Source organism: Drosophila innubila (assembly GCF_004354385.1).
Source record: "Drosophila innubila isolate TH190305 chromosome 3L unlocalized genomic scaffold, UK_Dinn_1.0 0_D_3L, whole genome shotgun sequence".
NCBI classification, from domain to species: Eukaryota; Metazoa; Arthropoda; class Insecta; order Diptera; family Drosophilidae; genus Drosophila; species Drosophila innubila.
The window spans coordinates 10652572-10680567 of record NW_022995376.1 but is presented as its reverse complement, the minus strand read 5'-3'; the positions used below and the strand labels follow the sequence as shown (position 1 = coordinate 10680567).

General features: G+C 40.0%; 1 protein-coding gene, 1 long non-coding RNA gene and 1 other non-coding gene across 7 annotated transcripts; 2 read left to right on the top strand and 1 right to left on the bottom strand.

Moving 5' to 3' along the window:
- Window positions 1–2: 2 nt before the first annotated feature.
- On the top strand, window positions 3–27508 carry LOC117788377 (homeobox protein 5). Of its 5 annotated transcripts, none has more exons than XM_034627138.1 (12): window positions 3–410; window positions 7184–8104; window positions 10029–10296; window positions 11145–11414; window positions 11551–11779; window positions 11854–12830; window positions 13272–14217; window positions 22246–22645; window positions 23066–23233; window positions 25339–25473; window positions 25621–25658; window positions 26839–27508. In XM_034627138.1, the coding sequence occupies exons 2-12, from the start codon at window positions 7445–7447 to the stop codon at window positions 27461–27463; spliced, it is 4716 nt and encodes a 1571-aa protein (XP_034483029.1). In that variant the 5' UTR covers window positions 3–410; window positions 7184–7444; the 3' UTR covers window positions 27464–27508. The 5 variants fall into 5 exon arrangements, with proteins under 5 accessions (XP_034483029.1, XP_034483030.1, XP_034483028.1 ...); XM_034627139.1 differs by having other exon boundaries at window positions 7032–8104; window positions 23066–23218; XM_034627137.1 differs by having other exon boundaries at window positions 7032–8104.
- Trnar-ucg lies at window positions 8343–8415 on the bottom strand. The gene has a single exon. It is a non-coding gene; the product is annotated as a tRNA-Arg (tRNA).
- On the top strand, window positions 17035–18017 carry LOC117788381. The gene is made up of 2 exons (XR_004617764.1): window positions 17035–17237; window positions 17507–18017. It is a non-coding gene; the product is annotated as an uncharacterized LOC117788381 (long non-coding RNA).
- Window positions 27509–27996: the final 488 nt, after the last annotated feature.

Here is a 27996-nt window from a genome sequence, read left to right as displayed (position 1 = left end):
GGTTGTGGCTTTGATCGTGTCGATGTCGATGTCGTTTCTAAGGTGCTCGCTTTATGCGTAGCCAACGTCAGTTGTCGTTTACGCTTTTAACTAATAATAATAACAAATATGACGCCAGTGCTCAAGTCATTTGGCAGCAACAAAATGTTATAAAACCTCATATATGTAGATAAAAGTCCAGAGCAGGCTTTAATCAAGGTCAACTCGCAAAGAGAATGAAAAAGTGCTCATAGAGTGGGAAGTTGCAAGTGAAGTGACGTTCAGTGTTTAGACAAAGCAATCGCAAATTGCTATTTAATTACGGCATACAACAACACGAGTAACAACAACAACAACAAGAAGAAAAACAACTAAACAAATAAGGCAAGAACTGTTGATAAGATAAGCAAAAAAAGCAAAAGGTGGCAAAGGTGAGTTCTTGTCTTCAACAGATTTGCATGTTCCACAATGAATTCCCCGAACTACTCGAACGAGTACTTGTTCCACAGATCTAAATCACACGTACGAGCACGATATATTACATATAAATTTATTTATATATACATATATAAATATATATATTCGAATGAATATATTTGCAGTTAGTGTCGATTTCTATATTGTTGTTTGGGTTCGAGTTTGCGCTTCAGTTGTCGCATGCAACACGGCCGCAGAGTTTGCAGCACCGCACACAGCTATACATATTAAATATCTTCCAGACCGACACACACACAACTACAAGTACAATTGTATGGAATTTGCATAGAAAAGTCGCTGAAGTATCTAAGCGGCTTACCAAACATGGCCCAATCATTGGCCAACTGCTGAATTGCTAAAATAATTGTTTAAATAAGAATGCAAGCAAACGCCCAAGCGGCCATACAAATTAGCTTGAAGCACACATTAAGCATACGCAGCGTGAAACAGTCTGTATCATAAGTATGTGTACATGTGTGTATTTAAATACTACTGTGCCAAATCGTAATGGAAATGCAAATATTATGTAATCAATCAACTATTTTGAACATGTTGATAATTATGATTTGTCTGTTTGATAAATCATTCAAATATATATTTGTGAATTATTTCCATTTGGTTCCGCTTGGCCGCAAACTGACAGTAGTCAGTGTTGCCATAGCATTAAAGGCTTTAGTTGTGGTATTAAGAACATTTTAGAAAAACATTGCAAATAAGTTTTTACAACTTTCGACGTTGGCTTAACGCTGAATTAAAAGCGGAAATTTGAGTGGGTGGGAAGAGGAAGAGGAGGGGAGGGGGAGGGGGTTTGGGACTGGGAGTTAAAGCGTTGACAGACGCTGTCAATTGCGTAATTATTATGTACATATCCATACTTATATATATGGTTCGACGTGCTTATGTTTATATAAAGAATTTTCAAAGTACGCAAATTGGCAAACAAGCGTCTCGAGTTGGGCTTCAAAAGACAACAACAACAACGGCAGCAACGGCAACAACAATTTGCAATTATGCGGCTTGATTACGAGCTTGTCAATTGCGTGTAGTTTGCACGCTCTGTTGCCGAGTCGTAAACAAAATGCCTTTAACATAACCAGAGTCCGGCAGCAACAATAAAATTCAGGTAATAATTAAGTATACGTAATTGTAATAACGCAAAGGTCTGCCTTGAACAGTAACTACAACAACAGCTACAACAACAACAACTACAACTTGCAACACAGTCCACATTCATATGCATTCACATGTGGCCATTGGGCCTACTCACTCATTCACAACATGCAAATGAATCCAGATACGAGTAAAATTATTATTAAATTTGAGCCATTTCACAGGAAGTTAAGTTGACACACGAATAACTAAATAATGTTATTAAGTTCATTCGACTAAATAAATTCAACCAACAGCTGCACTCAACATCTTCACAAATTCAAAAAATATTGCCTGGAAATTCGAGACAGAATCTAACAACTTATTATTAGTGATATTTGAGTAATTACTCTGACATCATCATTTGCAATCATCAGACGTATTTATCTTCCGGCCAAAAGAGACACTCAGCTCATTCTGCTCGTAATGATGCCAATTTTGAAGTTAGGTCGCAATTTTGTTGAAAATGTTGCCTTACATAAATATCTTCAAGTTGAACTATTAGTGGGCAGGTTTCAAGTTGAACTATAGTATCTAGCGGATCATTAAAGCGCACTAGAACGTTCTAACGAAGAGTGCACGACTACAAGATACCTTTGAAAACTTTCAACAAAATTATATTTTCTCAACTTAACTATCTTTCAAAATAGAAATTTGAAATAAAATTCAAATAGTTTAAAGAGAGCAAACAATTTTTTTTTGTTCATTTATTTTGAGAAATAAATTTTTTTTAAATATTTAATCAGCTTAATAGTATCAAACAGACATTCCGCATGAAAATAGCATAATTTTTGATAGTGTTGTAAGAGTTTGAATGCTGACAGACCTTTCATAACAGAATTTAAGACTTAATTTATAAATTTAAGACTTAAGACTTAATAAAAATGTTGTTAAAAATTATTTAAAATTTCAAAATTTAGAGTATCTTACGCTTATAGTCTCGAAGATCGAATTGAAGTATTTTATTTATTATTTAATCAAGTATAATGATGCTCTTAAATATACATACTTTGTGAATATAATTATTCAAACTCATTCAAAAGCTATTCAGTTAAGAGTTAAATCCCTTTCGTCTTAACTCAATTTTTTTGCTAACAATCTTACAATTTTCTAGAGAAATTTACATTTGAAGTTGCAGTTGCCAAAGAGTAGAGAAGAGAAGAAGAACACATTAAAATGATTCATTGCGTCTATCAATAGCATTCAATGCGCTTGGCTATACTCATTCATATTCCATTCGAATGCTTGCTCATCAGCATGCATTCAAACTCGTCGTGTTTCGTCTTATTTCTTCTCATCTCATCTCAACTCAGTTTTGGCCAGTTTCTTCTGCTGCTGCTGCTGCTGTTGATGTTGATGTTGTTGCATTGCGCATACGCCACGTGTGACGCACGTTATGTTGCATTTCTTTGCGGGCGGCACAACGCCTTGAGTTGACTTTTTTCAGTTTTTTTGGTCTGAGTTGCAGCTTCAACTGCTTTTCACTATTAATGTGCTCATTTTCACAATTTTGGGGGAAAACGGAAAAGGCTTTTCTTGCAACAGCTCACGGCGTCCAAACACACACACACACACACACACACACATACAAAAAAGAGAAAAAATTAAAATTTATGATGACAAAACCCGTCGACAAAACTTTCAACGCCAGCTGCAAATCTTTGCCGGCAAAAAATGAGTAAAAAATGAGAAGAAGAGGAATAAAAATACTAAAAAGAAATACAAAATTCAAGTAAAAATATACATTTTTTATGCGATGAGTTTGTCGCCGAGTTCTCCGCACACACACTCGCACACACACACACACACACACATACACACACTCTTGATCATATAGGGATGCCAATGCAGAAGTTGTTATTATTGTTGTTGTTGTTGTTGTTGTTGTTGCTGTTGGTTTGCTGGGATGATAAGAGTGCGGTGTTTCGGCAGCTTTCAATATTCGCACAGCTTTGAGCTTACTTTTTCCATTTCCCAGTGTCATTTTTGAAAAATTGATTTATGGCCAATAGTGCGAGCACGCGGGGATGCGTTTTGCTTAGCGGGGGTGAGGGGAGGGAGAAGGGGAAGGGGAAGGAGAAGGGGTGTAATTCGAGTCTAGGGGAAAATGTCCGAGTGAAGTCCCCAAACAGCGGCACAAAAACCTATCAACTGTCCGACTTTGTTGTTGTTTATACTATGCGTGTGACAGTGTGTGTGTTTGTATGTGTTATGTGTGTAGCCTGGCTTTTGGGGCTATTCTCCATTTATAGTCGTAGTCAAAGTTGCACAATAACGGAAACAGATCAGTTTTTAACTAGTTCCAAAAACTTAAAGCAACGCTTTAAGCAAAACATTTACTCAATTGTTGTGCCAATGTGTGTATGTGTGTGTGAGTGTGTGAACGAGTGTGTGTGTGTGTGTTTGGCACAAGGCAAAATGAGGCGTCAATTAAAACGTATCAAGCGCACTCACTATAAAAACTGCATGGCAATGAGATAGACCTAAGGATATCCTGTAGAAGGCAGTCTGTCTAACTTTATAAGATGACAACGGTGTAAAGTTTACTCAATTATTATACTGTTCATTTCACTTCCAAATCATAATTTATTATAGATATGATAAAAAAAAAAACTTAAATTTATCACACACATCCTCCAGGGTATTTCAAGATATACCTCCTCCATGGTCAGTTTCCGCTTATTTTTCTGCATTATGGCTTTTATTTTCCTATTGATATTTAGCAACTTTACCCAATTAAATGAACCTCCATGGTCACTTTAAATTCAGTCTTTTAACGCTTTTCTCTATTTATCTGCATTAATCGGCATTAAAAAAATGTATATACTTTTAAAATGACGGATAACAACGGTATTTATTCAAATAGTCCTCCATGGTCAGTTTAATTACCGCTCTTTTGGCTTTTAAAACTCTTTTGTTTCTCGAATTCATTTATTTATCGGCTGGCGTGACAGCTTATACCCCCTTTACGACCACCGCATTGGGTATAATGGCAGCAGCAAAGACCACAACATGCGCGGCTCAACAGCTACAACAACAACAACAACAACAACAACAACAATAACACAACAACCACAACAATCACAATACAAACAGAGCAAAAAGAACAACAACAAACATTTACAAAAGCAATTGCTCATTTTTGCACATTTTCTGCAGCACGATGGAAATGTTTTTCCCGCTCATGAATAAAAGAGAATTTCGTTCAACTGTCTCACCTCCCTCCCCCCTCAACCCCTCTTTGCACCTCTTGGTCGACAGACAGACAGACAGTTATGGGGCTGCTTTTTGCAGTGATGTACAATAATTAAGCGTTGACTTGTTCAATTACCAAAATGCAATTGCTTTTAACCACGCAACGTTTTTCGGCTTTTTGGCCAACACTTTGTGGCTCAGTTGATGTTGTGGCTGTTGTTGTTCTTGTTGTTGTTGGCCACCTTTAAGCGCATTTATGCTGCCATGAGTATTAACTGTTTGTAGTTTGTGGCTTACTCATCAACAGCTGCTTCTTCTATTTTCTCGGTGTCTTCTCTCATTTCTTGACTTTCTTCTAGCCAATTTGCATGCTACAACTTGGCTTTGCAACTTGGGGCACGTGTCAAAACTTTTATTTTGACGCCTTGTATTAAAAGTGTCAGCGCAACTTTTGGCCGCATTATTTTAATCCTGGCCAGGAGAACTTTTCATTTTTTGTTTTTTTTTTTTGGGCTAAGTTGCTTTCTTTCGCATTTGGCATTTATTGCAGTTGGCCAGAGCTCACATTCATTTAGGCCACAAATTGAAATGCATACAGTGGAGCTGTTAGCCAGCAGCTGTTGCATGCCACATCGATTTGGCATGACAAGAGAGCGAGAGAGGGAGGGAGGGAGGTTGTAGGGGAGTAAGGGGTGGGGGGAGGCGGAGGCAATCGCTGTAATGGTAATGGTTATTGTTATGCTTATGCATGAGCCAACGTGCCACATATCCTTGCCACGTATGTACGTGTGCCCCATCCTCTGTTGCAGCCAGCGTCGATTAAGCCCGATCTGAGTTAAGGTTCGGGCCGACTTTTCAGTTATGTGGCATAAGGCATGAGGCATGTGGCATGAGGCGAGCTTACGCTTGTGCTTATTTATGCGCATAATTACTTGATGTTCAATTTACATATGCGACCAATTGCTGCCAAAGTATTTTGCTTGATGTGTGTTGCAAGCAGACTTTAAGCTTGCCACCTTTAATTTGCAACGCTGCAACGCTGAGCAAAAAGCTGCTGAATTGGCTCATTATGTTGAATAGAAACGCACCAAAATAAAGAACAAAACTTGGCACTTAACACAAAGGACTCACGTGCCACAGATGAGGTTGCAAGTACAGTGAGTGGGGCGTGCCACTGAAAATTTATGCAGCACAAAGCCGCGTGGCAAATGTGAGTAAGCCAAAACGACATAAGCAGGCATAAACAGTGCAACACACACACACACACAAGTAAACATAGAGCTCTTTCTATCTCTCTCTCTGCCACAAATTCGCTATCTCTGTCTCGCTTCCCACAGTGGGTGTAAATTTTGCAAATGCGTCATAACGCCAGCAAGCCAGGATCTGGATGCGTTCTCCCCAAAGGTTTCTCCACTTGCACTCGCCTTCGCTCTCTATCTCTCCCTCTCTCCCCTCGATTTCCCAGCGTTATTGTTGTTGTTGTTGTTGTTGTGGTGTGCTTTAGGGAACTGCTTCTGTCCGTTTGCATGCACCACTCTAATAAAATTTAATAAAAAACGTGTTGCCTTTGCATAATGCATCGACAAAAGGACGCAAAAATGATGAGATTGTGGGTAAGAGGGCATAGAGGGGAGTACAGCGGAGAGGGGAATAGTAGCTCTCGCTTTTTACAGCAAAAATGTGTGGCTACAAATTTTGTTAAGCTCTAAATTGATTACTCCTCTTATTATTATTTATATATACATATTGCATGATTTAAGATGGCCAATAACTTTAGCTTAGATTAAGTCAGTTACTTAGTAGTACAAATTTGCTCTCAGTGTAGGCAGTGCTGCAAAGATATACAGTAAAATTAATTCTAACAAATGTATTTTTTTCTCCCAGTGTATATTTGGTTCTACTGAATGAAGTGAGATGTAAAATAATTATCGGGTGTTCATTAAGCTTCTATATATTCTCAGTTTATTATGTTCTGCAAACTGTAGATTTATTACAAATATTTTGTGTCTATTCTTTTCTCTTAAAAAATGATAAAAAGTTTGGTTAGCCCGATTTCTGTGGGTTTTATTTATATATTTGCAGATCAAATTGATTATTTTATAGATATAGAATATATTAATTTTAAGATCACAGTTTTTGAAGCATTTCTATCTGAGCAATTTAAATTGTTTAGTTTCACTCGTTGCATATATTTAAATGCACTTTAGTACTCCCCTCGTAAATTCTCTCAGTGCAAGCTTCACCTGCGTAGCTGCTAACCGCAATGCTAAAGCAACAGCTTCAATTTGAGCCACGTTCCCAGCATATCAATATGACGGCGTTGGCTGTCAAGTGTCTAATACGATAACCCACTCACTCATGAGTTTACGGCCAATTTCGACAGGCGGTGCAAGTGGAGCAACTGCAGCCGAGCCACAACAGACAGAGCCAGGCAGGGAGGCGAAGAGGCAGAGAGGAAGAGCCACTACTCAGTCACCACATTAGACATTAGCTGTCAAGAGCAACGAATCGTGAGTGTGTTGCAAGCGAAATCATCAGGCAACACCACAATACCATTCGAAACCACCGAATCGAGGAGTCAACTGACTACGAACCAACTGCCAACTACCAACTACCAACTGCCAATGCTGCAAGAGTCGGATCGATGGGCAAGTGTGTCTCCCGGCAGTCGACGTGCCCGAGCCCCGCACATCATCAATCTGTGCTGACAATTGCGTTGTCGCAACAAGATTTGCGCCACGCCCACAAAATATGGCAACAGTTGACAACGAGTAATGAATATATTGCCACAACAACGGGGCCAACAGATGAGCCGACATTTTATTATCACATAAGCCGCAACCAGGCGCAGTCAGAGACGGAAGCAGAAGCAGAAACGGAGTCGGAGACGGAGACAGAGAAGGATAAAGAAACAGAGTCAGAGTCAGAGCAGGAGCAACAGGAGGGGAAGCAGGAGTTGGAGCAGACTACCGTGCTGCACTTCGAGTCTGTTTATAATCATTTGGATGCCCCTGTGAGTGCTGAGAATGTTATTGGCAGCTCGCTGACAGGTTGCAACAACGAGGACTATGCCACTTGCCAGGACTTTCTGTTGCACGAATTGGCGCAGACACTCGCCGAGTGCCAAGTGAAATACATAACTCCAGTGCTCGATGCTAGCAACAGCAATAGCAATAGTAGAAGTGAGATCACAGCAACAACCACAACAAGAACCACAGCAACAACCACTACCAACTGGCAACTAAGCGATAGCGAGAACGAGACAGAGGATGAGTCTAATCTACATCTCCAGCAGTCATATGAGGTGAGTGTTCCAACAAATACTATTAAAACTACTTACACGCAAGCAGAGACTGTGAAAGCTTTGTAGATGTTAATTAACATACACTTAAGATTATCTCAAAAAAAAAAGAAAAAATTTAAATTTCCATTTACACAAAAAATTAACATAAAGGCACATGCAAAAATTATTTATACAATTTAATATGCTTTATTAGTTAAAAAAAAAAATTAAAAATTAAAAAAAAAGTGAATTCTTTCTTCGACCGTGACAGGACTCGAACCTGCAATCTTCGGATCCGAAGTCCGACGCCTTATCCATTAGGCCACACGGTCTTGTTGGATTCGTCGGTACTAAATTCTAAACAAAACTATAAGCAAATGTGGTTCAAAGAATTATTATTTATTTAAAAATAAAACATTAAGCAAGCTTACAGCACATGATTAAAAACGAGCAAATAGATACCCTATAAAATAATATAGCATAAAGCTCATACAGACAAACATTATTAAAGCAACAAAATTCAAGGTTAATAGTATGACTTTAGCATTTACTTAAATAAATTGTTCGAATTAAGAGTTAACGGTTGAACTTGTGCGTATATTACAGGGTATCCCCCTCTCTCTTGGTTTCGCACTGCTTTGTACATAACATACTCCTTAATTTATCACATATTAATAATGTGCTATACAATCTTACGGTATAATCCAATGCACCCCCTAAACTCAAGCGAGTCTTACCAACTCTAGATGGCGCCACTGCAGAACCACCCTCATGTCGAACAGACACTTGTTTTTGTGGCTGTGCGCATGACTGCACCACTGTCCGGTCTGCTGAGCAAGGCATACACTCGTCCAATTTCCAGAAGTTCTCAGCCAGAATTTTCAGCAAGCGCATTCAATTTTCCGTGTGCTGTCGTTTCACAAGTGAAAAACTCCAACAATTTGCTGAGAAAAAACTAAAGAAATTTGCAAGAAAACTGCATGAAAATTGCATAAAAATCAAGTGAAAAACACATTGCATACTTTAAGGTGTTGCAACTGCATGGAGACAAAGAAAATTGCGTCAGTTCTTAAGATTTTGAGTATGGAAAATCTTTTCAAGGACCTTCAAAAGTAAAAGCACCGTGTGTGGGTGTATCTGTGTATCTGTGTAGCTGTGTAGCTGTATCTGTGTACCTGCCTCAAGTGCAATTATAAATGGCGTAATTTGTGCGGCAGCTGTGGAATGAAAATAGTGGCAAGTGAAACGCAATTAGGGGCACAACCAATTGAGAAGATTGCAAACGTGGCAAGTGACGAGATAAAAAAGGAGGAAGCTCGCAAAAAAAGCGAGTGCCTCAGCAGCCAACGTGCAACATGGATGAATGCGACAACCTCGTCGTCGTCACATTAACCGCACACGAGGACAACAACGCCATCGAGAAGAAGAACGAGCACGAGCAGCCACAGGCTGAGATACAGATACATTTGCAACACAAAGAAATCGCCGAGATCGATGACAACGCGGCGACATTAGACGAAGAAGAAGAAGAAGAACAGCAACAACAAAGAGATATTTCTGCCAGCAGTGCAACAGTCGACGAGGACGCAGCAGTTGACGCGGAAGTCGAGGCAGTCATAATGGTATTTGATTAAAAAGATACAAATGTATCTATGGGATAGTAATTGTGTAGTTCTAAGCTTTTGAGCTGCTGTGGCATTAATCATGCCTTTGCGTAGTTAGATTTCCATACAAAACCCACAAGCACACACACACACACACCCCCTTACACACACACTCCCCCTTTTCCCCCATTGTTGTTGTCTCTGTGCAGGCTCAGGCTGTGTATCTTTCTATTGTATCTTTCACTTAACTGTTGACCTGTTTTTTTGCCAACGCTTACAATTTAATCGCTTGTCTAACCTGCTTTTCTGTCTCCCCTCTTCCCCTCCCTCCTTCGATCTAGGGACAAACGGAGAGCAAGAAGCACGGCGGCAAGTACCATCGTCGCAACAATGGCAACCTTACAGGCCACCACCAGCTGGACTCCAAAGAGGAGCAGCAACAACAAGTACACACCAAAGGCACCGCCATGTCCTTTGGCTTTCGCAAAAAGCTCAATGGTACGCCCAAGAAGTTCAAGAAATTGCTCGAGGGTGGTGCGAACCACAGCACATTCCAGACAGATACAAAGGACGACAATGGCAATGCAACAACGATGACAACGGGAGCAGGTGAGCAAGGAGTTCCCCTTTCTGGTTATGGCTTTTTAATTTGCACCAATTAAACGTGCTATCTAATAAGGAGCTAACACGACTCTCCTGCCCTACACTTCCGACTTTTTATACACTGCGCCAAGGGTATATTAAGTTTAAGCAAATTTAGGTAACAGGACTGTAGAACCCATTAAATAAAGAAACATGAAAAAAGATTTGCTTGTAAATAAATATGATGATTTATAAGTTGAACAACAGGTAAATATAGGTAGAATTTCTATTTACATAAGAATCGAAATGTGAAATATTTAATTACAATTATGACTAGTGCATTTATGTATAGTATAACGAATCCTTATAGAATGTAAGTTAATTAAAGATTAAAATTAATATTTTTATGCAGCTAAGTTGACATATACTTATTTCCGTCTATGTTCAAGAACAGATATCTGAGTTGGTAAAACCTAGAAGCACCAAATTTGGTACATAGACTTCTGATATGTATAGGAAAATCTAGATTTTTTCCAATTCAGGATATCACAAAATCCTTCCATGATAATAAAATAAAAATTAATGAATAGGGCAATTTTAGGGCTAGGACCTTAAGTTTTCACAAGTGTGACATATGAGAATGTCCGAGCTTACACTGATAATTTCACGAACATATAGTAAGAAAATGGAAAGATTTTCAAGTTACAACTATAAAAGTGAGAAGATGTTTAAATGTATAATAAACATTTTCATTTACTTGAGAGGAGTATCGGTTTAAGGGAGTGTTAGGTAATTTAAGGGCTTGGCCGCAGGGTATTTTGTAGTCCAACATTCTCGATTAATGCTCTCCTATTTATGCTTTCTTTCTGTTGTAGCTATCCCTGTGCAGTTTGAGAAAGTGGGCGTTGCCGTTGCCCAAAAGACAGCGAATCGCACAGGTGCGGCCAACAAGCGTTTTGGTTATCGCGGCAATGTGCCACGCCCCGCATCCGCCGGTCTAACCTCGTCAAGTGAGGACGCTGTGGAAACGGCAGCGAATGCTCAGAACAACAACAACAGCAGCACTGGCAACAACAGCAGCACTAGCAACAGCAACAACAGCAACAACAACAACAATGGCAATGGCAATGTGCTGGTGAGCAATCGTAAGTAGCGTCAAATGAATCGACATATTCCCTCTGCCATCTTTTTGATTCTCCAACTTGTACTCTTTCTACTCTTCCCTTTCGGCCTCTTTCTGTCTCTTGCTACACTTTCTACTCATTCCCACCTCCCGTCTAGTGAAGCGTCGTTCCAAGAGCGCACACGCAGGTCGCACAGTTGATGGGGAGCCGAAAATAGCACAGCCCAAGACGCTGACGTTCAATCTGAACCAGAACACGACCATTGAGTATCAGCGTCGTCAGTTCTTCGGCGAGTTTGCGGATGAGGCAAGTGCCACGGCAGCTGCCACGTCACGGCAACAGCGCTACAACTACAACAATCTGGCCAATATGCACGCCAATGTCATGTGAGTAACGTCACATCGAAATCCAACTGTCTCTGTCTGGACTCTGTCTCTAATCCATTCCATGCTCCTCACAACGTTCGTCCCACGCCACGTGCTGCACCTGCCAGCTTTGCCAAATTCACGCTGCAAACGGTCAGCTTGCCACGTCCGGAGTATCCGGTGGCCATCAGTCTGACTGCCACAACGCCCACGACGCCAAGCAGCAGCAGCGTGCAGTCGCCGCTGCCGACGCATGCCACCGGCGCCCGAGCCAAGGATGTTGCCACCACATCCAGGCAGCATCCCTTGACCTCCATCCATGTGCAGCCGTCAAGCCGTCAGCTGGATCAGAAGAGCGTCAAGCAGTTGACCAACAATACGACACGTCGTGGCTTCTCCGGCAGTCGAGAGATTAGCGCCGATTCCGGCATTGCCAGCATGGACATGGCCGGGGATTCGGGCAGCAGCTCGGGAGGAAGTGATCGCTCCAAGCGCAGTCGCAGTCGTCCAAGGAATCTCCAGATGGTCATGAGTGGCCGACACACCTTCGAGGTGCGTGACATGGACGATCCGCCGTCGAGCGAGTCCAACTCCTATGTGGAGACCTTGGCATTGCCCAAGTTGCCCACGGACAACAGTCAGACGTCGCAGTTGCCGCTGGTCGGCTTGGTGCGATCCAACACGGTGCTCAGTCGGGAGAGCTACGAGCGTCGACAGACGGAGTCGGGACAGGATCAGGCAGCGATTTCAATGCAAACACCAGAGACACCACCAAAGCCCAAGGCCATTGGCTCCGATGACAGCGAAAGCGTGGACGAGGAGAAGTTATATCTGGACTCATCCACCTCCGAGAAGAGTGCCAAACAGCAGAGCATAAGTCTGTCCTCCTCCATGTCCTGGCGTTGCCAGGCGGGCGAGTCCTTGGCCGCCAGGGATGGCAGCAGCATGAGCTTCACCAGCAGCGACACCCAAGCGCCAGCCAAAGTCAATGACAAGGAGGAGGACATGTCCTTGGCCCTAGATGACATCAGTCTCATCAATACGGATATGGACATGCAGTTTAGCACCATTTGTAAGTGAAGGAGAAGAATGTCCTATTTCAGAAGTAAATTTTATTTTTTTTTGAATAATTGAACTTAATTTATTTTATTGATTCTGATGTTACTTATAATGAAATCCCTTACAATAATCTTTCTTAAAATGAAATCCCTCACAATGATCGTATCTTAAAGTCCTCTCTTGGAAAATACTGAGATAGCTAATTAAACTCACTTAGGAACTACCTTTACCAGAAAGAAAACCCTTAACCAAGTCATTCCTATGTGATATCATACCTTAAGAGTCCCTCTTTGTTATTTTAACCTTCCTTGGATCCTCCTTTTGGAATCTCTTCCCTTTAGAAGTATCCTAAATGTTCTTCTAGGATCTTTCCTGCGAATTTTCCTCTGTAACATTTTACCTTGGGCACTAAGCTTCATCAAATCTCAACCTTCTTACGCTTCTCTTTGCACAGCTTCTCTAACAGAACCAGCAGCCAAGCCCAGCTTCTTAGCTGGCCAGGATCACTTGCTCAACGTTGCGGACAATCGGGAGGCTGCAACTGTCCGTCTGCCTAGTGAGCGTCCACGCAGCTTCAACAATGCGCTCAATGAATCCAAGTTCGCGGAACTGGCGCTGGCCAACAGCACCTGTCTGTTGCTGGATGATGAGACCTCGCCGACGGATAGCCTGGTCAGCAGCACGGAGGAGTCCGAGGAGGCGGGGGGCAAGCTCAAGAAGCACAAGCTCAATGCGGAGTTGCAGCAGAAGGACATTGATGTGGACATCGATGATATATCGCCAGTGCTGGATCTGGAACTCGATCCGGGCAGTCGCAGCCCCAACTCACCGGGCACGCCCACACACGCCTCCCACTCGCTGTCTCTGGGATCGGACTGTGGTAATCTGATCGATGACGAGATTGCCGATCAGCCGGCATTGCTGTGCAACTCGGAGGCACACGAAGTGGCCACCGACACGCCCACTTTGATGGAGACACACACGCACACCCAGACGGGATCTTTGAGATCGCTCAAGAGTCAGTCCAAGGCACGCACCGCACTCCAACAGGCCATAGAACTGAGCTTAAGGACTCCAGCAGCGGTGCGAAGAGCGGTGCTGGAGAGTGCCGAGTCCCTGGATACCCTATCGCCCTGCGAGTCCATCTGCTCCGATGATCTGATGATGGACTTTGATATGAACAGCAGCGTGGACTCCATAGATCGCACCGTCTCGATGCGCAGTCGCAGCGGCTCAGATCTTCACAAGCTGGGCACTGAGATGGACCCGGAGCAGGCCGAGACCGAGGCGGAGCTACTCTCCCAGTTGGAGTGCAAGGGCAGCGATGTCATGAAGGAGCTCAATAGTTTACTTCGCGTTCGCATGCAACGCACCTCATCCAGTCCCCGGGAGCGCATCAGGTGAGTCCGAGTCCATGCCACACCTGGACCACACGCTCACCACCATCATCAACTGACCCCACCCATTTCCATTTCCATTTCCATTACCAATACTAATTGAATTGGCCAACGGGCGCTTTGCCAAAACAGCCAAAATGCAGTGCGGTTTACTTTTGACTTGTCTTTCCCTGGCCTTTCCTTTACTTTCCTTGCCCTTCCCTTTCCATTCCTTTGATTGGATTTGATTTTATTAACCCGCCTGGCACTTGGCCAGCTATTGCAGTTGCCATCTCTCATCCAGTCACAGTCTCAGTGCCTGCACCACTCCCAGCACCACTTGAAAGTAATACAACTTGTGCCTAATCAATCAGACGTGGACCTGCCCTACTTCCTCCCTCTCCCCACTCTCTTTCTTCTTCTCTGCTTTTTCTATTTTGTTGTTTGCCGGCAACTTGCCTTCAATATAACACTAGAAAGCCTTTGGAATTCAACCCAAATCTTAAGTATCAAAAACTATTAGAAGTTTTTCGCTTTTTTCAAGTAATTTTATTAAAAGAATAACTTCAGATTATAGAAGAAACAATTAACTTAAGTGCTAAGCAAATTCAGCTTATTTTAATATGATAACTTTTTTTAAGTGACTTCTCAATATTCAATTAAGCTTCTTCATTCAAATTACCTTACATATATCATATTAGCACTTTTTTTTTTATTCGAAAACTTGTATAAAAACTTTAGTATTTCTTCCAATTTTTTAGAGCTCTTATTAAATTAAAACCATCAAATTTAATACTTAAACCTTCAATCCTTTGGCATTTCTTGTGTTAACTTGCGCAATTCTTTAAGATTTTGCCCGCGCTCAGATTGAAAACTGGATTGAAAATTGAAATTAGCCCAAAATTAGGCAGACAGCATTGGGACAGGTTGAAATTTCAATTGATGGCTATACTCGTATACGCTGTTCGAGCCGCTTTAGCTGTTTTGGCCTAAAGGTCGTCCCATTTGATGTTGGTAACAACCAAAATTCACATTGCCATTCCCGTTGCCAATTGCCGCTCTCGATTGCAATGTTTAAGCGCCTGCTACCACGAATTGTAGTTGTACATGGATACATGAATTTAAAGAGCAGCGGAGAGGGATGCGAGGTTAAGGGGGAGGGCAGAGTCAAAGCCATAAGCAAGAGGCAACGGCAACGGCACTTGGCATTTGCCTGGTCGGGACGAGGTCTGGCCTGGCCTGGCCTGGCCAAATCGTGGTCGTAGTTAAGATAACATTTTGACTTTGCACTGAGACTTGATGGCGAGTGCCGCATTCTTTTGTCATGGCAACAATAACAACAACCGGCAACGGCACGACAGCGCCAACAACAACAACAACGACAACAGCGAAAAGTCGTTTCTTGTTCCAGCCAAAAGTTTTGTTGTGGCTTTGGCTTTGCCTTTGCCTGTCGCATTTTTATTGCATTTACCAAAGGAAAAATCAATTGTCTGGCAACATGTGAACCTGTTCCGACTTGTTGTTGTCTGGAAAAGCAGCGACAACCACAACAACAACAACAACATAACTGCAAAATGCCGCTGGCCTCGAGCGGATTCAGCTAAAGTCGTGGATACGCATGCGCCTGGGGATTGCCTTTCATTATGTATTGGTGAATGTCCCCATAAATTGTGGCCAAGAAAACGCAAGCCAGCTTCAAACGTTTTAAACGGTCCACGTCCCACGGTCAAAATGTCAAACAGCTGCGGACAATGTTTAAGTCTCTTAATCGTTTTGGAAAACCATAATTCATATGCAAAACCACACTTGTGAATTAACCTTGGGCCACAACCATTCATCCAGCCATTCATTTGGCCAAGTGGCATGAGTCATCACAGCGTACTTGCCGGCAAAAAGTGCTGAGTAAGTTGTTGCCAATCGACAATTGACAATCGACAACTGTCAACTGAGACAGCTGCCAAGTGCAACGATCTTCATCTTGGCTCTAATGTTATGGCCATAACTACAACATTTCCATTCTCATTCGCATACCTTATCTCTCTGTTGCCAGAAAGCTTTCTTTTCTAACGGCAATACCACACACAAAGCTCTATTACAACAACAATCACAACAACAACAACCATTACAAACTCCTATACAAAACATTCTTAACGTTGACTGAAACAAGTTGGAATCGAAACATTGTTAGCACTTGGCATGCGCACAGTGGCACAAAAGCAGTCGAAACTCTTTACAGAAATTGATAATAAATCAAATATTTTTTATTGCAAATAATTCTTAAATATTTTGATTGCAAAGTTAATTTGTCAACTAAAAAATTGTGTAATATTTTTTTTATTATTTATATGCCTGTGTTAGCTCTCAATACCTGACGTATTTTAATTTGTACTAAAAATATATTAATAAAATATCAATTATTCTCTAGTCGACTTTAAAGTATACAAAAAATGTAAGGAAAAATATTCAGGGGTGCTACAGAAATCCAAACCAACCAAAAATCTCAAAAAAACGTATGGAGATTTGGGAAACTTACGGTTGGTTTCGCTTTCTGTGGCACCCTTGGTTGAATATTCAAAAAGTAATCTGATTTTTACTTCATCCATTTCTTTTTAGGAAATTATATTTACACAAAATATTTTTTCTAGTATGATTTGGGGTAAAAAAAGATTCTAGATTCTTTCAAATTTGAAATTACTCTTAATAAAATAAATATTAAATAAAAAAATAGAAGAGAAATCTTAAAAATATTAATATTTATTTTCTTTGACCGACTTTTTCATTTAAAAATATTTAACACAATTAAATGAATTCAGCTAAACAATTTTTCCCAATACACGATTTTTATACCACTTTGAAGCCCTCGTTGACCCACTGTGCTGTTCCATTGTCAGTTTGTTGCAGCCTTGAGACTCGCTACCAACTTCCAACTTCAGTATTAAACAAGATCTCAAAGCGTTCGGTTCGATACGAGTCGAGTTGCGTCGGTTGCGTGGGTAACTTCGTAAACAAATGCTTACACACTGAGCATCAGATTAAAGAATATTGTAATCTCAAAATATTGTTATTGTTGCTGTGGTTATGCAAGTGCTTAAGCTGCGTGGGAGTTGCCTAACCCCAGAGAGTTGCCAAGTTAATTGCCAGTGTGGTTAATAGACAAAGCCCAGAAATCATAATAATAATAAACAACAAAAGCCAGTGACCGAATAGACCGCCCTCGTCTGCCACCAGCCACCCGTCGATACGCACTGTTGCCTTTTTCATGCCACAAATACAACAGCAACAACAACAACAACAACAACAACACCAACAAAAGCATCGTTAAAGACGCGCCGCAGGCACAAGTGTCAATGCTTTTTGTGTGAATTTTGTGCAGATACCAAAAAAAATTGAAAAAAAAAAACAATAATAATAAAATAAATAAATAAATAACAAAAACTACGGCAGACAACTGGTTTCGTCAAAAGTGAGTAACAAAAATCTGTAGTAACAAATACCAAAAAAAGCGAATACTTAAACACAAAAAAGTGATAATGATAATGATGATCAGAAAAGCACAAGCAAAACCACAAGTAGGACTCCGAGCGGGGAGGAATGGGAAGGGAGGGTATCGCTGCCAAAGTGGGTGCTGATTTCCGTCCGAACCACAAAACCCTTTGGTCACTTGCGTCATTTGATATGCAGACCGCAAAGTCCGCGGATCGGATCGGATCGGAAAAACAATAGAAAAACTAAACTGGAAATCCGAAACCGAAAAGTGTGTCACATGCAAATTACATTTGAAATACATCGCTGGAATTTGATGCCCATAAACGTAACAATTACGGCCAAAAGAAGCACTAAAACAAGAGAGAGAGGTGGAATCTTCAGTTAGACGAAGATTAAATACACTTACAGAATGCTGCTTTTAAATATTATATAGAATTTAAATGGGTTGCACCTACAAAAAATGATAATGTTCGTAAAAAAAACTAAACAAGACATTTAAATAATGCGCCGAACTTATAACTTTTATACATTGATATGTTATCAATACGATATATACTTTATAGAGACTCTTTCACTCATCTGCCAATGTGTTGCACAGTTCATTACAAAAGTATGTTACCTACCAGCAGGGTATACGAATAAATCAAAAAGAACAATCAGCTGCAAGTGCTGACCCCAAGAAAACTGAGCTCCATTCCATTTTCGTTTCTTTTTTTATGATAGAGACTGTTGACGCTTCAAGTTCAGTTGCAGTTGCCATTTGTGGCATGTTGACGTGCCACTGCAGTGGGTTTCTAAGTACTTGAAGATTGCAGTCGCAGTCTCCGTCGCAGTCTGCGACTCAGTCTACAATCTACAGTCTTGCAGTCTTCGTTGTAGACATGCATAATTCAACAGAATGTGCGACCGGTGACCACAAAATACCATCGAGTGCAAATATAGATACAGATGCGTATGTAGCTACCAATCTACCTACCTAAACTTACTACCTGTCTGTCTGTCTGTCTGTCTGTCTGTCTGTCTGTCTGTCTGTCTGTCTGTCTGTCTGTCTGTCTCTCAGTCTCTTTGTCTGTCTTCCGCCTCTTCCTCTGACTACCTGGCAGCCATCGTTGATCATCATCAACAGCAGCTTCAGCTTCAACGGCGCAGACAAAAACTTGCCACAAGATTCTTCCACCGTTCAAGATACAAGATACACACCGGATTCAGATTCTCAGCAGATTTGCTCCGCACACCACTGTCAATGTCTATGTCTATGTGTGTCTTGTGTGTTGTGAGAGAATGTTGTGTGTACTTTTCTTATGGTTATTAACATGATGACGGCCTGTTGCCTGTTGCCTGTTGCCGGTTGCCAAGTTGCAAGTTGCCAGGTCTCTAATGAAGCGCCCTTTGCTACGTTTGTTGCCCTCGGTTATCAGGGGAAAGATGGGGCGGGGCGGGGGGAACTACACTTCCGTGCCTATGACAAATGACGTTTCACCATAGAAATTGATAAGTGCCGTTAGGTCCGTAGATGTTGCAACGCCTCTGCCTCAACTGATGTGATTTGATTGTCATCGCTGACAGTTGGCAGTTGGTAGTTGGTAGTTGCCACTGAGGCGACACATGCCGTTGGCATTGGCCCGTGTGGAGTTACAAATTGGTTGCAGTTAAATTCCCATATCTCTCCCATACACTTACATATACATTTATATATATGTTTACAGTTACAGCAACTATTTAGAGTTAAGCGAGTCGCTGTTGTGGCAATTTCAACTCCATTAGCTTGCAACTGCTGCAATGACGAACGTTTTGTCGGCCACACACACACACACACACATACACACATATACATACATACATATAAAAAGTATCTTATTTTGTATGAAATTTCCGGTGCAATTGTGCAAAGTGCTTGGCATTGTTTTGGCTTCGTCCAACTCTTTTTTCACAGTTGATTACTGCATACTCAACCTCCATATCAAGACGATTCGAGCACGATCCATCAACTCTGTGGGAAATTATGAATACATTTTGTTTAGTTTGCCAAATTTGCATACGAAACCGCAACGCTGTGTAAACTAAAAGTGTTTCTTTCTTAAATATGTTAAATATACACTTCAGTCCAGCAACAATACTATTTCGTATAATTAAGGAAGGAGGTGTAAAGAGGGAGGGAAAGAGAGTAATACAGATAGTAGGTGATTATTTATGGAAATAATAATAATATAAAATGTAGAAATATCATTTGAAATGATTTAATATGTAAAAACAAATGTTTATATATGAGAGAAAGAAGTTTATCGTAATATTATGTATAGTCATTAATAGGCTATTTCCACGACAGCCCATTTGGGTCATCCGACGCCATTTTCATCATCCGGCCCGAATGTGGACTTCATTTCAGTACAAAATCCGGATGATGATGTTGGCTCATCCATAATGAATGAGCCGATATTTTGTCATTCGACCCCGTGAATTTTAGTATTTTTCTATCGAACACGCGATGTTTATCGATAAACTCTTAAAAAAATAGCAATTATCACCTTAACCAGCTGTTTTCATCAATAAAATCGGTAGACATTAAATTTGCGCAAATTAAAATATCATAATAAATAATAAAATGTTGTTATTGTCTGTTTTTTGTAATTTGTGCACAGAAGCCGAACAGCTGCTTTGCTTTGAGTATCTTAACAGTTTCACATTTGGTCGTGGAAAGCCAAAAATGAGCCACATCCAAATGTGACCAAATGAGCCAAATGTGAGTGGTCGTGGAAATAGCCTATAAAATAGTTATAGTCACAAAGTATCTTATTATAAATAGAAATTTTCAAAATTGTATTATATATAGAAATAGCTTACAATACCATTCTAACGTTATTATTTTCCACATAGTGTAGAAAAGCTGATCTCATTGGACAGAGATTCCAATTATTCTAATTTATTATTATTACAAAATGCTTTGAATACTTTATAGACCTCTCAAGATAATTCACTTTATAATGCTGCTCTGATTCCATTTAACAGCTACTGTATAATAAGACTTTCTTTTCAATATTTCAAGAAAATTAAGCAAATTAGACACCGTTTTGTCTTGTCTATAAAAATGACAGCTTCTTAAGTTCTTATCAAAGTCATCATCAAACGACAAGTATGTTTATATTAGTATTATTTTTAGTAATTTTATACTTATAACTTATGTTTTGCACTAATTTGAAAAGGCTGTACAGGTATTTGATCCAGTTTTTTTGGGCAATTACATAGCACTTTTGCTTTTGTTTATTATTTCAGTAATCCATTATTTTGCTTTGCTTCTGAGGCACTACTAATTAAGTTTCAGTTAGCTTGTACAGTGTGAAAGTCAAATAAAATGCAAACCATTTGTTTTTAAAATGTTTTCTGTTGCTTTTCATCTTCATTTTGTGGCGTGCCAATTGGCCATAAGACGCAAAGTTATTTACTTAGGATGCGACCTGGAACTGCAACATTTCGTTAAAGTATAACTTTAACCTTTCGGAATGTGGTTCAAGTTGTTGTTGCTGTGATTGTTGCTATTGTTGTTGTGGTTATTGCTGCTGTTTTTGGTTAGTCTTTTGGAGTATTTATTCAATATTTGTTGGGCATTTTCAATAGTTTTGTATAAATTATGCGGCTAACAACGCGCATGTGTAAGACTTGTAATATTCCCCGCTGCCCCTGCTCAGTCCCTCCCACTCTAACAGCGACTGCAACACGCAACAGTTGACTTTCACCAACAACAACAACAACACAAACAACATGTTACCAGCGTGTTGTGGATTTATTTCCACCACGTAACCGACTTTAGTCACCGCACCACCACCGCCAAGTGGTGCAGCTTCCCAGCATGTTGGCGGCGCAATTAATTGCCCATTGACAGGTGCCCCTCTTGCCCCTGTCCATCCCCTCTTCATGGTGGCAGCTGGGGACTAAGGGGGAACCCTAATCAATGGATGCCATTTCACTTTCAATGCGGCCAAGTTAATTAAAGCGCGTCGCATTGGCTAAATAATTGAAAGAGAGCAAAGCTCTACAAACTCTCCACACCTACCTCCCTCACCTTTCCATCCCTTGTGTCGCTTCTCCACTCAGCTGTTGTGGCACTGCGCATGTCCCGATTGTGTCATCGTCATTGTCCTGCAACAAAAACCAAAATTCAGTTTCGCTGCGAATTGAAGTGGCAAAAACATGTCCACAAATGCTGCTGCTGTGGCATCCACATCCCTGGCAGCTGCCTCGCCCAGTGGCGTGCGTCGTGTACGCACCGATCTGAAGACCTCCGAGAACAGATTCCTAATGGAGCAGCTGCCACAGCCGCAGTCGCAGCGCAGTCAGCGCAGTCAGCGTAATAGCTCATCGCCCATCGGCATCAAGCAGCTGAGCAGCTGCCCCCAAAACGCCCACGCCCATCCGTCTCATCATCATCATCATTACCACTATGTGCCACCTTTTGTGGCAAGCAGCGCACCTTCAGCGAATGGCACATATCTTAGGTTGCAACTAGGCTGCAAGTGGCAGCTATATTTACTCATACTCTCTCCCTCTCTCTACTCCTCTCTCCCTTCACAGCGCCAAGCTGCCCGCACGTGCCACACGGCTGTTGAATCGCTCCCGGTTGCAGGATCAGCAGCAGCAACAGCTAACGGGCAACGACTCGGACAACAGTTTGCGTTCCACACACAGCGGCGCCTCCGCACGTAAGCGCAGCACAGCTGCCTCACGTGCCTCCACCGCCTCCTCGACGTCGAGTCTGCAGCGTCGGCAGCTGCAGCAGCAGCAGCAGCAGCATCCTCAGTTGTCTGCCACGGCGTCGGGATCGAGACGTGCCACCGGCCACGGAAGCCACGCGGAGCTGCACAGCTCATCGGACGATCTGATGTTGTATGACAAATCCTTCAGGAATGCCATGATCCAGGATGTGCTGCAGTTCAAGAAGCAGCTGCTGCGACTACGTCGCATCCTTCAGGAGGTACAACCAGACATAGTTTCTTCCTCATCTATTTCTTTTAGTTTTGCCATTTACTTACTTTTTTATGCACATGTCACACATGCCTCATGCCACATGCCACACACACCCTCATATCAATCTCACAATTGCACCGTCACACAGGAAGCTGATTTTGATTTGAAGCGGGTAGGTTTTCATTTTCTTTTGTGCAAATTCTCCACAAATTTACTCACCTCATAAATGTTTAGAAAATATTATATTTTTACTTTTAACTATCTTTACATTTATATTAACTTAATCCTGATAAGTTATAATACAGTATCTCTTAATATTTCACAAGAAAAATGTATACATTTTTATTAAATTTAGGGCTCAAAATATATCCTTACCTTGTAAAAACTCTTTATACATTTCTCAAAATTTATTTATCTTTTATCTTAGACGGAAACCCTCAATCCCTTCGAGAATGACAATGTGCAACTGTTTGCGGCATGTGGATTGGATAGCAAGCAGCTGAATGACATTGATTTGGCCAGCTTGACATCATCCACAACGGAGGATCCATTGCAGGAATTATCGGATCTACGTAGACAGGTGGTTTACCTTCAGGTATTTGCACGTTCTTTGCATTTTGTTTGCTCGATCGATTAGATTCACAACTCAGTCTGAGAGTACTCACTTTCGCTTATCTCTTATCAAATACGATGCAGTCACATTAAACAGGAAACAGTTTTTACAGTTCTACCTTTCTTATCGATAATAATATACTACTATAACTATTGCTGTTGTTGTTCCTATACTCAATACTCGGCATGTAACATACAACTGCAGACAACTTAAATACAAAGTTCCATTAAAAAAAACTTATTCTTATGCTTATTATATATTCTATACATATTTTTTTTTATCTATCGTGTATATAGCTATAGCTTGAATTTTTATCTTCGATACAAGCACCTTGACTCTATCTATAACTATAACTAGTCACATATCAAAAACACACTAAACGATTCTTTAGTTCTTTGTTTGTAATGCTCTAAATTCCGAATAGATTATCGATTAAATGGCTTAAAACATACATAATCATACCAGAAATGCAATGGATGCAATAGCAGTAAAAAAGTAAAGAAAATTTTTAGTATTATTTAAATTACAGTCACTTAAATTAAAAATTACCATCTTCAAACGTTCATAACTTTATTAAAACTTAACCGATTTTTAAGTGGAATGTCATTTTGATCATTTTGTGGGCTCTTAATTCATTCTCCATTTAAATTTTATCAATTTAGAACATTTTATATTTTTTCAAATATTATCGCCAGAATTCAATTCCGATGCTAAGGGTCCCCCCTTTGGAATTTCGAAAATTCAAAATTTTAAATCTCAAGTTTTCACTTTTAATCAACTTCTTATATCGTAATTAGTATAAAACAACACTTTAAAATTGTTTTTGAGACCTTTCATTTTTTTGTAAAAAATCATGAGAAATTGGACAAAAATTTGGACTTGTAAAGTTGCTAGGTCAAAGGTCTGTCCAACTTCAAACGTTCATAACTTTATTAAAACTTAACCGATTTTTAAGTGGAATGTCATTTTGATCATGTTGTGGGCTCTTAATTCATTCTGCATTTAAATATTATCAATTTAGAACATTTTATATATTTTCGAATATTATCGCCAGAATTCAATTCCGATGCTAAGGGTCCCCCCTTTGGAATTTCGAAAATTCAAAATTTTAAATCTCAAGTTTTCACTTTTAATCAACTTCTTATATCGTAATTAGTATAAAACAACACTTTAAAATTGTTTTTGAGACCTTTCATTTTTTTGTAAAAAATCATGAGAAATTGGACAAAAATTTGGACTTGTAAAGTTGCTAGGTCAAAGGTCTGACCAACTTCAAACGTTCATAACTTTATTAAAACTTAACCGATTTTTAAGTGGAATGTCATTTTGATCATGTTGTGGGCTCTTAATTCATTCTGCATTTAAATATTATCAATTTAGAACATTTTTTATATTTTCGACTATTATCGCCAGAATTCAATTCCGATGCTAAGGGTCCCCCCTTTGGAATTTCGAAAATTCAAAATTTTAAATCTCAAGTTTTCACTTTTAATCAACTTCATATATCGTAATTAGTATAAAACAACACTTTAAAATTGTTTTTGAGACCTTTCATTTTTTTGTAAAAAATCATGAGAAATTGGACAAAAATTTGGACTTGTAAAGTTGCTAGGTCAAAGGTCTGACCAACTTCAAACGTTCATAACTTTATTAAAACTTAACCGATTTTTAAGTGGAATGTCATTTTGATCATGGTTTGGCCTCTTTATTCAAATACTGCATTTAAAATAATTTTTCAAAAAATTCAAGTTTCCACTCTTAGAGTCTAATAACTGCCACATTTACAACCTTCAGTTTGAAAACCCATTTTTTGAAATTGATTTTGTACCATTAACTACCAGTATCAGTTTGAAATATGGGAATATTATCTATGTTTTTTTACGGAATTTAGAGCATGCTTGTGATTGATGTTGATTGATGGATAGCATACTCGTATTTCTGCAAGTTTTTTTTATACAAATATTCGTCTACAATTGGAACACTCTCTGGCTTAGTTCGTAAATATAGTTTTGCTGTGAAAAATATAGATGCAGAGAGAAAGAGAGAATGATAACTAACTGTGGTCACACTGTCTATGTATAAACTAGGGTCAAGTGGATGATCGTGATCGCACAATTCGCCTGCAGCGAGATCTCATCGAGCAACTGGAGGCGGAGAAGCGACAGGCGAGTGGCGATGTGGCAAACAAGGAATGCATAAGCATGGCCACACAAACGGAGCGAGTAAGTGTGACCAGCTCATTGAAAATACACACAAATACATATATACTTAAGCCTACTTCAATGTGTATCTTTGTGTGCGTGCGTGTGTGTGCACAATGATTATTGACTAACCGAAAGCTATCAACAATTCCAATTCCACTTTCACAGACACGACCACTTGCCATTGGTGCGGAGGGTTTGTCCAGGTAGGCAAACATTCAATTCCATTCGACATATGTTACTTTATTATTTCTATTTCTATTTTTATTTATTTATATTTATTTTATTACTATTATTTTCGTTTTGTTACTGCCACATGCAGCAAAATGGTATACAAAACGTCGTTTGTGGCAATCGCTTGTTGCTGTTACTGTTGCTGTTGAATTGAAAATCAGCTGTCATGCGCCGCTGACTCTTTCGGCTTGCAACTGCAACTGCAACTGTGGTTGTGGTTGTGGCATGCAAATCAGTTGGCCACTTGACGTTAATGGTTGCAAATTGTAATGCAACGGCAGCCTAATTGGGGCAACATCATTCAACAAGTAGCTGCCACAAGCGACGTTGATGTTGCTGTTGTATTGTGCTCATTGCCTAACTGTTCGTATCTTTAACATTTGATTAACCACTTTTGCCACTTCACCCACACACAATTAAACACACTCCACACTCTCCCAACATGCTGCCACATATGTATATGTATATGTATATATTCAATCTATATAGACTACAGTTTGGGGAGCAACAGGTACTATTTTGTGATTTCATCTTAGCCATTATCGTGCTGTGTGCGATCAACCTTTTATGTATACTACACCTAAGTTATAGCTGTATGGATAATTGTAACTTTTGCACCTGAAGCAAATAGCTTTAACTGTATTTAATACTGCAAAAATTACTCAACAATTAATGAATAAGACTAAAATACTAAACAACATTTAAAAACTAGTTTTAAGTCGTAGCTTTAAGCATTCCATTTATTGCCTGACACTTAACACTGTTTGTGAACTAATTTAATTGCATGCGGCAATTAAATAGAGTCCCCAGGTAAAGCAGACCCAAAACTAACCAACTGAAATTAAATTAAAGGTTACATTTCTCATGTACATGGTTTAATTTTGACATTTAGATAAATTCAATTTTTGGGCGGTTTTTAAAATTTAAAGATAAAATATTTAAAAACCAGTAAAAATAAAATAATAATAAAAATATTTTATTACATATAAAATTTAATTAACTTGTATGTCAGCTTTAACATTTACATGAGAAGTGTTGCCTCAAAGTAGTCGCATTTAAAAAAAAAATATTAAAACTCATTCAGAGCATGTGCACATTTTAGTAAAAAATAAATGCTTTGGCTCTAATCTATGGATATTTCTCTGTCCGCAGAAGTAAGCCCGAATACACCAGTTACACCACGCACTTTCCGGCGCTGCACTTGCATTGCAACGACTCCACGGTGGCTGCCACAACGATAATTCGTCATCAGCAGCAACCGCAGCAGCAACAGCAGCAATCACAGCAGCAACCATGCAATGGACACCACAGCAATCATAGCAATCACAGCAACTGCAACTGCAACAGCAGCAACAACAGCAGCAACAACAACAACAACAGTTGTCGTGCCCTGAGTCAGACGCGTCGCCACACGATCATTTCCACGACGCTGACCAACTACAATCAACAACTGGCAGCTGCCGCATATCCGCGTCGCGCTTCCATCGGTTGGGATGCCACAGAGACGGCCACGCCCACAGCCGCTGTTGCCGCCCACAAGCCAGTGCGTATAACACTGATAGGTGAGTCGCTGCCATTGCCAAACGGTGGCTGCCACAAGAAGTTGCAACAGCAGCAGCAACAGCAACATCAGCATCAGCAACAACAACTGCAACAGAATGGCGTCAAGACGCGCTTCCTCAATGGCAGCTGCCAGAGCAACGGTCAAGGCACACATCATTATCAGCCGTTATACAACAGCAACAAGATGACAAACCCAACCGTAACTATAGTCTGATTTATAGATAAACCCTCCCAATACCGCATTCTTCAGATATTCCTACAAATACAACAACTGCGCACAAGTTTCTCGGCAGGCGCTTATAAAACTAAGCTAAAAAGTTCTTAAATCAATAATCTTATAGATGAGCTAATATATGGTATGATATGAAAAGAGTTTAACATTATATGATAGCATAGAATATGGTATGACATAATATGAGAGAAGTTACGATATGAAACAAATGAGCTGATATTATAAAATCTGATATAAGGTATGATATCATATCACATCCTTTAATACAGTATGACTATTATATTATTTAATATTTTATTATACGAGTACGATAGAAGATGATGTTAGATATTATATCGTATGATATAAAATTATTCAATATACTATATGAATGTACTCTCAAATTGTTTGCAGTCTTACCAAAACCAGTGAAAAACTTAAAATTTATAAACCCTTGGGCTTATATTATATGGTATACATACCTAAGAGCTCTCGGAAATTTCTAATGAAAACTTATCTATAAATTTAAACTTCTT